This window comes from Xiphophorus maculatus, chromosome 8 (assembly GCF_002775205.1).
Source record: "Xiphophorus maculatus strain JP 163 A chromosome 8, X_maculatus-5.0-male, whole genome shotgun sequence".
NCBI classification, from domain to species: Eukaryota; Metazoa; Chordata; class Actinopteri; order Cyprinodontiformes; family Poeciliidae; genus Xiphophorus; species Xiphophorus maculatus.
The window spans coordinates 23317761-23329760 of record NC_036450.1 but is presented as its reverse complement, the minus strand read 5'-3'; the positions used below and the strand labels follow the sequence as shown (position 1 = coordinate 23329760).

The following is a 12000-nucleotide window of genomic DNA, read 5'->3' as shown; positions in this document are numbered from 1 at the left end:
AAAACAATTTTGAGCGCAATCTCACAAATTTGAGTGTTTCTTGCAAAGTCTCCAGCTTTATGTCTCCGACATTTCCTCGTTTTTTTTTTCTTGGAAATTTCTGAGAATAATCTAAAAATGTTTTAGTTTTTTGGTAGAAATGTATGCCTTTTTTCTTTTCCCATCTGCAACAGCCTTAATCCGCCGTCGTATTTATCAAGTAAACTGTTTCAAGTAAGAAAAAAAAGACAAAAACATTTATCTTCTGGACTCGATGGGTGGGACTGCTTCTGTATGCACTTAGTCCAATCTGCTTTGTGAATCCAGTGCAGAAATGAATTAAATAGTGGCAGTTAAACAGTTGCAATAAATAGAGGAGAAAAATCAATTTCTAGTTATATTTGAAGTCACAGATAACATCTAAAACTGCAGATCTAAAGAGTAACTACAAGAAAACTACATTATCGATTAACATTTTTTTAGTCTCAAATAACATTTCTATTAATGAAACAGCCACAATGCGTGTCTGTCTGCATTTAACATCTTCGCTTCCTGTACAGAGTGCCATTCACTGCGACACAGGGACAGACGGAAAGATTCGATCGACGCCAGATCGGTTGGTTCCCGTGGCAGCGACGGTAGGTCCGTTCAGAGCTTTCCGTTTCACCGAACAGAACTGCATCGGCTCTGCTGTGTGAAGAAGAAAGCGACAGAAGCACAGAGAGAGTTCAACACAGACAGAATAAAATAGAAACAGGAATAAGAGAGAGAGAACGGGAGGGGAGGTGATTAGAGATGGAAAGTCAGAGTGTGAGTCAGACGGCGTTATGGTTGGTTCTTGAAGGTGAAGAGATCCTAAACGGAGATGTTGTAGGCTGACGACATCTGCGTCTCCTCCAGCCCCTCCACTCCTCAACCCTCTTTGACGCAGCTGCAGCTATTTTGAGAGATCTCTGCTGAATGCAGCTGTTCTCTGCCTACCTATTTTTCTTTCACTTAAATCCTAAATTATTCCTCTATAAGGCAGAATACGTTAAGATGTCCAACAGTTAAAGGTCATGATTGCTGCAGCCTAAAATGAGTGATTATGTGGCACCTTTTTTAAAAAGATACAGCATGTTACGTGTGTCTGTGTATTACAATTGTGTTTACAATTTCTGACTCCTCTAATCTTTGGTTTTAATCTTTGAATACATGCCAACAGAAACATTCATAGGCTTGAATTTTCACTGTGCTAACAGTTACGACTTCTTCCTTACAGCTCCTAGTTTACAGAACCGGAGATATTCTTCTGTTGCAAGAATCCATTCGATGACAATTGAGGCTCCCATCACCAAGGTTCAATCTTCCTCATTTACTCCTTCATGTCTGTTTGAATCATGAATAAATACTTATATTTATATTTAGAAAGTTTTACACCTTGTGGAGTGACTCATGAAACGGTACACATACAAAATATGTGTATCGTTTTGTGAAACACTCCACAAGGTGTAAAATTTTCTTTGCTAGAAACTATTTAAGCAACAGATTATTTTTCATCAAAGACTTTAAAGCGGGGGTGTCCAAAGTGTGGTGAGAGGGCCATTTGCGGCACGCAGAATTTTTTTTTCCCGGCCTCCAACCACAATTCTTGAATAGAGCAGATGGACAGTGTGTGTTTTAAGGCAACATTTTCACAAACACAAGATCTTGTTTAATTATTAATAATAATAAAATCTTAGGTTTACATAAATTACCTTTTTCTTAGCAAATAGAGTCACAAATATCCACCAACTTTTACTTACCAGAATCCAGGATACCAGAATTTTTCAGCCGATGATTTTGGCCCTCCTGACAAAAGGTTTGGACACACCTGCTTTATATATATATATATATATATATATATATATATATATATATATATATATAAACACTCAACTTAGAATTGTTCAGAAGAAATCAAAACAGATATGTTAAACTTGAAAATATATGTTAAAAAATGAAAGAATGCAAAAATGGGGCTGTTTAAATGTGAACAAACCTCAAACTCGCTGGGTTTCTATTACAAATGTGTGCAAAATGTCAAAAACAATGCAATATTTGAATTGCAATGTTCCCATCAAATAAGAAATGCAATTAAAATCAAGCGTATTACAGTGCTATTATCAATATATTACTTGAAAATGGTTTCAAAACAATAATAATATCATTTATCGCGATAATTACCGGCACGATTTATCACGCGACAAAATTTACCGTGACACAAACCTCACACAGATTCAGTTAAATAAAGCTGCTGGCTGGATCACATCGTGCCGCATCTAACAACATATCTGTGTCTCCCATCGTCTCATTTGGCCCGCCGCTGCAGGGCCTGTGATGCCCTTATGGACTCAAAAATAACTTTATTTTAATAACTTTTATTTTCTCTTTTTGTTTTGCTTTTGTGTTCTCCAGTAGAGACGCCGCAGCGGCGTCACATGTAGACCTCCGAGACAAAGAGTCGCTCTGTTATCGCATGTAATGCCTGTGGTGTGTTGGTGTGCAGGTAATAAACATCATCAACGCGGCCCAGGAGAGCAGTCCGGTGACGGTCGCCGAGGCTCTGGACCGCGTGCTGGAGATCCTGAGGACCACCGAGCTTTACTCCCCCCAGCTGGCTTCCAAAGACGACGACCCCCACACCAACGACCTGGTCGGGGGGCTCATGACTGTAAGAAGCAGCAACATCCTGCAAACATATTAAATCCTCCTTGAACTAAAATCTCTGACTTTTTTCAAACCAGATCCAATTTTAATCAGTTTTTTTTTCTTTTTTTTTTTTTTTTGCTTCCTTTTGACACTTTTTGAAAATATTTTTTTAGCATTTAGTTCACTCATTCCTTCTGTAAGTTGTACAACTGATTATTATTATTATTATTATTATTATTATTATTATTAGGGTTGGGCTACAAAAATGTATGCTTAGGTACAAGGATATAGTTATAATATTAGCAGAATAAAGATGCAATATTATCGCAAGAAGGTTTTAAAATGAAGAGAAAGTCATATTAACAAGGAGAAAGGTTTTAGGTTCTCCAGTTTTATTTATAACGTTCTTTAAAAGCAACACTTTAAAAAAAATATGATCTGGTGTATGGTTTAGCAGGCACTATTTGTATTCATGAGCAAAGACATATTTTTTAAATTTAATTCATTGATTTGTATTTGTATCAGAATGCAAATTCAGGCTGCTGGTAATATGTGTGTTATAGCTGAACTATTGCTAAAAGCAATGTAGAATAACGCAAACGAAACATTTTCTGCTTAATATCAAAAGATTTTGTTCTTTTTCCTCATCCTCTTCAGGACGGGCTGCGGCGGCTCTCTGGGAATGAATATGTTTTCAGCAAAAGTAAGTTTCGAAGCATCACTGAACACCGAAAGAGAGCAAAAGGAATTCAAAGAAAACTGTTGCACGTTCTGTAATCTTTTATATTCTTCTGAGTGTTTTGCTAACATTAGAAGAAAATCTTTTTTCTGGGAACTTTTCTCAAATACTGCATTTGTGGTGTGCACAAAAGGGAACATTTCTTCTTTTTTCCTTCTTCTTTTTTACAGTAGTCAGTTTTGTTCACTTAGTTTGTTAAGAAGGAACTAAATGAGTAAACTAATTCAAGTCCAAATTTATTACCAATCAGAAATCAATCCAGTTTAACGCAGTCAAATTCAGTTGGTCATTTTATGCCATATTGTTTGGTTTTTAAATTAAATTACAAATGGGGCTAAAATTGTAACATACTAAGAAATGTGGCCCAACAAGTGTTACTCAAAAAAAAGAAGAAAAAGAGAAAATACACAAGGAAATTAGATTACAGTCCACTGTAATGAACATTGTATGTTTCCTTCCTTTTTGTTTCAGTTTTTTGGTTTTAAAATGAAGACAACTGTGAAAATTTTCAAATAAAATGAAAGAAATGTATTTTCTTTGAAGGAACATTGAAATTTAACAGAAAAAGACACTGAAGGGGAAAAGCGGGTAGTTTTCAATGTAAATGAAAAAGAAAAACACTTTAATTTAAAAAAAAAAAAACAATACTAGTGTGAAAAACTATTCAGGCATTTTAAAAAAATGTAAATTTTTTAAATTATTTTGGGCCAAACTTCCCTGCTCTATAGGCCAGCTTGGTGTAGTCGTTCATTATTAAGATCAGTCAACCGTCCAGGGGCTGGTTTCCCTCTTTTACAGTCTAACAGTGTGTAATCTTCAAAGGTGTGTGTCCACGGTGTGTTCAGGTTGTTGTGTCCGTGTGCTAGATATGAGCCAGAGCCAGCTGACCATCCCGGTAACGCTCAACGACGTTCCTCCGTCCATCGCCGAGATGCTGAACGACGAGGAGCGCTGGGAGTTCAACATCCTGGACCTGGAGGCAGCCACGCATAAAAGGTACCGATTATACTTTCACCATCGTGTCTGTGGTTATTGTTTAATAAATGGAACAAGAAACATGAGCTTATTTTAAGTCAATAATTCTTTAACATTGATGAAAGAGTGCTGGTTTAATTGGCAGATTATTTCACTTGTAGAATGAGAAAAATGTCTTAAGTGAACAAATCCTCCAGTGGAACTAGAACTTTTAAAATAAGCGTAAAAGAAACCAGAACACAGAAACTTAAAACACTTCTCTCATGTTGTGCCTGCTTTGTTGTTTGCTCCGCTGCAGACCCCTCACTTACCTCGGCTTGAAGATTTTCACCAGTTTCGGAGTGTGTGACTTCCTGAACTGCTCCGAGGCGACGCTGCGCTCTTGGCTGCAGCTCATGGAGGCCAACTATCACTCCTCCAACTCCTACCACAACTCCACGCATGCTGCAGACGTCCTGCACGCCACGGCCTACTTCCTGCGCAAGGAGAGAGTCAAGGTAACAGACCACAGAATGGGGAGTTTGATTTTTTGAAAGGGGTAGAATTATGTGTTTTCCAGGCACAGATTGCCATTTTATAGCACAATCAAGGTACTTCAGTTGCTATAAAAATGCTATTTACATCAAATAATACTTAAAAGAAATGAGTGATTTAATGCCTTGAAATTGGGCCTTTGTCCCTTTAAGAAACTCCTGCTCTTTTTGAAGCTCCGCCTTCAAGAAGTCATTGCAACTTGGTTCCTCTATAAACCCTTTAACAACATTTTTACCAGCATTACACTGTGAAGTAGTTCGTATAATGAGCTCAGCAGCTCCACCAGGTGTTTGCTAATTGCTGCTGGCTAGTCTGAAGGAGCTGAGTGGAGGCGTTAAAGCGAAGAGCTGCTTTGTGAGGCGGAAGCTTGGAAACTGCAGCTCTGAGGAGGAGCTGCATCTCAAAGGCGGAGCTAAGTCCATCCAGACGTCTTACACAGCTGAATGGTTGCCATGACGATTAAAGGATTTCTCAAACACACATTAAAGAGTCAAAGCAACACCCCAGATGTGTTTTTTGTGAGGGAATAACATTATAACATGATGTAAAGCAAAAAAAAAAAAAGAAAGTTGACTTTACATAATTTTGCCCCGTTATAGGCAAACACTTCTGTTGCTTCAAATTCCACCCTGACGGACAATTTTCTCCTTAAAAATTCTGTGGGTCCGGGGCGTGCTGTGGTGGCGCAGGGGGTTAGCACGCCCCACGTTTGGAGGCCTTAGTCCTCGACGCGGACGTCGCGGGTTCGACTCCCGGTCCCGACGACCTTTGCCGCATGTCTTCCCCCCTCTCCTCACCCTCCTTCCTGTCTGCCTACTGTACAAAAAATACGAGCCACTAGCGCCGCAAAAACTCTTCGGAGAAAAAAAATGGAAAAAAAAAATACAAAAATTCTGTGGGTCCAAATTCAGTCTCAAGACTCGTCTCTCTTGCCAGGTTTTTGCTCTCCCGCTAGCTCGGCATAATTCACCATCGTCCTCTGGCCTCAGGCTGGACTCATGAATTAATTCTCTCAGGAAACAAAAAAAAAACTCTTAGAAAAATCTGAGCTTCTTGGAAAATACAGAGATCAGCGCCGTGTCTGGCCTTTTGCGTTGTTGTGGCGGGAACATTTTCTGAGAACTTGGGATTTCTTCCCTGGGTAAACGTTCAGCTCTTGGCAGAGGTCTGTCGCCATTTCCCAATTATTGTGTATGATGTGTTGTCCCATGATATAAATTCACACACTCTGAGAACAGGAGCTTGTACTTGTAATGTGACAAAATGTGAAAATGTTTAAGGGGTTTGAATACTTTTGTGCATGCTGAAAAACAGCATGGAAAATAACACTGTATTTTTAGCCTTCATAGCATATTAAAAGATATTTTTGTACCAAGTTTTGTCAGACAGAACCACATTCCAGATAAAATAATAAATATCAGGGACACATCTTAGAAATTAGAAATAGTATGATTATTGCATGCTTCTTTTCTTTCAGATTTACAAGAAAGACGGCAAAGATGCATTTTGCTAACATTAGCTCTATAACAGACTTTTCAAACACCAAAAACCACCAAACTTCAACAACTGTTAATTTTAAGGGATAGCGGGTCACCTCAGAATTTGATTTCCATATTTATAAAGTTTCGTACAATTATGCTGACGTCTCCGTTCGGTTTCTGTTGCCTCTTCAGAGCAGCCTGGACCAGCTGGACGAGGTGGCGGCGCTGATAGCCGCCACAGTCCACGACGTGGACCACCCGGGCCGGACCAACTCCTTCCTGTGCAACGCGGGCAGCGAGCTGGCCGTCCTCTACAACGACACGGCCGTGCTGGAGAGCCACCACGCCGCGCTCGCCTTCCAGCTCACCATGCGCGACGGCAAGAGCAACGTCTTTAAGAACATCGACAGGTCGGTGAGAGGATGGTTGGACAAAGGTAGCTGAAGAACCAATGTGTTCAAAGAAAGAAATGTTTCTAATGTGCCTGTTTTTGTCTTTACCACTGCTGTCTGTACTTTTTTACATTGGGGATGAATAAAGTTTTACTGAATTGAATTGAACACAGCAACATTTTTACTCAAAAGCAGACCTGGGGGCACTCAAGTCTGTATTTAACTAATTGATAAACGTCACTAAATTCAGCAAAACTTGTGAGGGGAGAATTATTTCAATCTCATTTTCTAGTGGTGCAATAGAAACAGAAACAAACACCAGTCAAATAATAATAATACTAGTAAAAACAAATGTAAACGGTATTCCTTTAATAACACAATTATTATGTTTTGGATCTAAAAAAAAATTACAAATCCCTTTTGCTCATCTATTTGTCTCACTAAAATATTGCATTGGTTGTTTATTGTTGAGCAGGTTAAAAAAAAGCTAAATTTTATGGGGTTTTAATTTAAAAAAAAAAAATTGTGGCCTTTAAAGTTTGGATGTCTTTGCTTTAATACATAAGCACCTTCTGCTACAGCTCTCCTACTGCTGACTCTGGCTATAAATACATCTCACAACACATTTCATGCTAATATGATTAAACACTTGAATTGTGGTGTTTTATGGTTCTTGCTATGTGACGTAAATGCTAGCCAGCAGAAGTCAGTGGACTAACAGCGTGTAACTCTGGATGAGTGGTAAGAAGAAAACCGTTGTTGAAAGAAAGCCACTGGAAGAGCCTTCAGCTCGGCGAGAGCAGCCAGAAACTTCCTGGCCTACATGCAGAGAGAAAAAGAAAAGAAAATGTGTAAAAGTTCAAGTTTGCCATCAGTGGAAGGGTGGGGAAGAACGGCTTGGTTGTCACACTTTTTGCTTTCTTCTAAATTCAAAAAATTGTAGTGCTGCTTAGTCGATCCCATTTCAATGTGTAACAGAACAACAGAGCGTTTTGTCTGACTAGTGTGACTTTATTTACGCACCACTTTTAATAAAAAAATAACTTTCAATACACAATATTTAATTTAATATCTTAGCTGAAAAAAAAAACACTACAGAAGCAGCAATATCTCTTTTGTCATGAACTTACAAAACATATCCTAGCTTGTCAAAAAATGTGTCGGTTATAAAAAACAGCATCATGTCGTCTACCACAGAACAGAATATGGCCTAAAGACATCTATATTGTTTTATTTACTCACTTTTTTCTTTTCAGCTATATTGTTTCCATTGTATAAATAGCCGCCATTTGTTTTACAATAGTCACATGTGACAGTGAACCCCTTCAGTGATTTTTAGCTAGTAGTCACGCTAGCAAGCCAGTGCTATAGCCTAGCAAAGAAAAAGCCTGTTCTAACCAGAGCGCTGCCTTTCCACCTTCAAGTGAGCAGAAAGGCAGATGTTTAATTCTAAGTCCACTGATTAAAGGCAACACAGAAAAAGTTTTTTTGGACATTCAGACACAAACATTTTGTAACGTCTCCCTCTAAACCAGTGGTCCCCAAACTACAGCCCGCGGGCCAGATGCGGCCCACCTCCACATTTGGTCCGGCCCCCTGAACAATACCAGAGTATTTTCATATATGTGCATTTTTATTTGATAAGTTGGACTTTTGCAATAAAATAAATGTGCCTTAGTAATGAACTTTATTTATTATTAACTACTAGTTAGTAACTATTTTATACATGCATATAATTGACCCTAACCCTTTTTTTTATGTGGAGAACCCAGTGTTATTTGGTTATTATTTATTTCATAAATAGTGTTATTTCCTAACTTTTGTTCTCTGAAGAATCCAGAAAAGGTTATTTGATTGTGCTTTCTGAAAAACAATACATTTTTATGTTTAGCACTCTTACAATCGTCACACTTTTTCTGTTACAAACTGACCCCGGCCCCCCATCAGAGAAGGGACAAGTTATGTGGCCCTCACAGGAGAAAGTTTGGGGACCCCTGCTCTAAGGGATTTAGCGACTCGTTGTCCCTTTTGGTGTTTGAGCTGTCCACTGTCTCGCCTCTCATGTTGTCTCCACACGCTCTCGCTGCCATCAGGAATCAGTTCCGAACGCTGCGCCAGGCCATCATCGACATGGTGCTCGCCACCGAGATGACCCGCCACTTTGAGCATGTCAGCAAGTTCGTCAACAGCATCAACAAGCCAATGGCTGCCATCGAAGAGACCAGCACCAATGTAAGCTCCAAGCAGGCGCCGGTTTGACCTCCTGGGCCAGAAATGGTGGCTTTTTAATGTAAACAAGATATGATAACAAACGGTGGTGGTTTTTAATATGCGCTATAGTCGGGGGTGGTTGCCCAGGGCAGCATCACAAAGGTGGCAACCAAGAACTAGAAAATAAAATATGCCGTCTGGGACAATTGCTACGTTACTGTACTGTTTGAGCTTTGACCCTGTTTGAATAAAAGCTGATATCATTAAAAGTAATTTATAAATCAGTTGTATTCAGATTTAAATCAATAATAACCTGTTGCACGGTTTCTGCTGATTTCTGCAGCGACAGTGATCGGTTCTGCTGCTCCTCAGACTGGCCTGTAAAGCAGCATCGCCTTAAACCAGTTTGGTCTTACTTTAATATATATCTGGCCAGGTTTATTGTCAAACTTAATCACAATACTATAGTGTGAAAACATTTTTTTTTTCATTAATCTGCACTTTAAGGATTTATTCTGCATTCTTGCTCTCCTAATTATCAGAAAAGTGTTGCGATAACGGGTTTGATTTTCCGATCAAATTCATTACAAACGAAGTGGCAGGAGATCGGTGTAAAATGTGTGAAAAGCAATAAATGAAACCCAAAAAGATTCCTCCTACGGGAGTCAGAAGAGGAAAAAAAAAAACTGAGAACGAATCACAAAATAATCCCCGCCGTGTCAGCTCTGTAACCCGGTTTGTTGTTCCGAGTCTGCGTCACAGACTGAGAGTTCTGGTTCACAGGCGAATGTGTTGCAAACTGCAGGATGTAAAGTTGTGGAGTTGCTGCTGGTAGCAGATGTATTTTATTTCCTGAGTCAAGTTCACATGAAAGGCCGCAGCTTGAAAACCAATTTGGAAGATTTGTCACGTTGATCCTGGGAGACACGTTTCCATGGTACCTTACCCAAATGTTTACTGAACAATTTAGTGATTTTTTAAAAATGTACTGTAGCAGAACTCAAAGCAGTATTCCAGTGCAGGCTGGGAAACAGCTGTAGTTCATAACAAGGTGCATAACAAGCACCGTGGATGTACTGCAGACAATAATACTGGTATTTATTTCAAAGCGGCGTTCTCTTGCTTTTAAAATCTAAAATGCTGAAGCTTTGTTAGCTTCACTATGTGGCTCACCCTCCAGAGGCTTGGGGGCGCCATAAGTCAACGGACTTATCTGTCAGAGGCGCCACAAACTGGTTTTCTGTTAATTATTCCATGTCTAGTTAATATTGAATAAGCGCCATTTGTGCTGTGCAAAAAAGAAAAAAATGGCTGTGTTTCCATCAAGGTTTCTTTTATGCGCATTTTGAAGCATCGCATTAGAAAACGTTGATGGAAACCATGACATTTGGAAAAAATTTACTAAATTTAGCAACAAATAGAAAACGTCTTTATGCACACAGGCAAATATCTACATCGTGTTTTTCCCTCCCCCCCCCCCCAACATCTGACGAAATCACGCTTTGCGCAACCTGGTTGATTCGCTTCAAACGAGTAGACGGAAACACGCCTGATTTGATTTCTGTTTGAGGTATACTTCAGACTTTGATCGTCTTTGGTTCAGCCTCTAAAACTCTGAAACTGATTAAACCTGAACTTTAAAAAAAAAAACCATTGAAATCACATTTTGTGATTAAAATAATATTTTAGTTACATTTCAATGTGATTATTGGGATCTTTAGCTTATTGTGAAAGCACAAAAAGGAGCTGATGGGAGATGGGACACAGAAGGAGAGGCTTATTAAAGCAAACGACCATCAGTTAGAAGAAGTTGCTAACACCAAGTTGTGCAAACTGGCTGCGTTTCCATTACAAATGTGCTCAACACTTTGTTGATATTCCACTAAAAAAACCACCATTTTTCAATTGTGGTGTTAATATTAAAAAAGAAATGCATGAATAAAATCAAAAGTGAATAAGTTTGTTTACATTATAAGTCATGAACAAATTATTTGTTGCAACTTTCTGTCGTCTTTTGATACCAAAACTGTTTTCATTGCAGGTTTACGAAATGCATTAATTTCAATACGCAATAACGTTTTATCGTGAAACTTGAGTTTTTTCGAAATTGACGTTTTTCCATAAAGCAAATTTATTGTCGCAACTCCAAATTGCGCAACTATGTGGCCAACGGAAGCGCAGCTGCCGCGTCTTTGCGCTCCCAGGATTAGCCGCAGCCTATGTTAGCATCGACGGCCAGCGGATCTGAGTCACCGACGTTTCTGTTGATGACGTCGCTCGTTCCTGTGTGATACTTCCTGCAGAGCACGAACAGCGACTGCGAGGGCCAGAGCAACATCAGAAACTCTCCAGAGAACCGCCTGCTGATAAAGCGGATGCTAATCAAGTGTGCAGATGTGGCGAACCCCTGCAGGCCTCTGGAGCTCTGCATCGAGTGGGCGGGCCGGATCTCAGAGGAGTACTTCGCCCAGGTGAGGGGGCGGGGGGAGCGAGACAGCCAGTTTGTTCTCCGTCAAAACTTTCGTTGTTTTGCTTTGAAGCAACTGAGTTTGTTTTTGTCTTTGCTCGCAGACGGACGAGGAGAAGCGACAAGGGCTGCCCGTGGTGATGCCCGTGTTCGACAGAAACACCTGCAGCGTGCCCAAATCCCAGATCTCCTTCATAGACTATTTCATCACAGATATGTTTGACGCCTGGGACGGTAAGAGCAACATTTCCCACACCGCCGTGGGTATTTTTACATTATTTGTTTTATTTATTTTTTTTACATACATAGGGAGTTTATTTATTAAAACAGGCCTCTGTGTTCCTAAAAACTGAAAGTCAGCAACAGCTTTCCAAGAAATAAAGTTCTCCCCGTTCTGGAGAAAATCAGCTTCGTGGCTCTTCCTCACATGTTCCAGCTGTTTCCCCGAAGACCATCAGTTCCATTCTCATGCGCTAAAAAACGCTTTGTTCTTGTTTGCTTCTTGATGCGCCTCTATTGGCCACAAGCTGCTTCCAGCAAATGTTTAGCAGA

At 39.7% G+C, this 12000-nt stretch overlaps 1 protein-coding gene across 3 annotated transcripts in view; it reads left to right on the top strand.

Annotated features, from left to right (window-relative positions):
- The window catches only part of pde8b (phosphodiesterase 8B), a 64091-nt gene that overhangs the window by 46814 nt on the left and 5277 nt on the right, over positions 1–12000 (top strand). For all 3 annotated transcript variants that reach the window (XM_023338131.1, XM_014470028.2, XM_023338132.1), the window contains exons 12-21: positions 540–617; positions 1241–1317; positions 2507–2671; positions 3307–3352; positions 4255–4384; positions 4662–4860; positions 6571–6788; positions 8864–9002; positions 11285–11452; positions 11553–11682. In XM_023338131.1, coding sequence (XP_023193899.1) covers positions 540–617; positions 1241–1317; positions 2507–2671; positions 3307–3352; positions 4255–4384; positions 4662–4860; positions 6571–6788; positions 8864–9002; positions 11285–11452; positions 11553–11682 — 1350 coding nt within the window. The remainder of the gene's footprint in view (positions 1–539; positions 618–1240; positions 1318–2506; positions 2672–3306; positions 3353–4254; positions 4385–4661; positions 4861–6570; positions 6789–8863; positions 9003–11284; positions 11453–11552; positions 11683–12000) is intronic.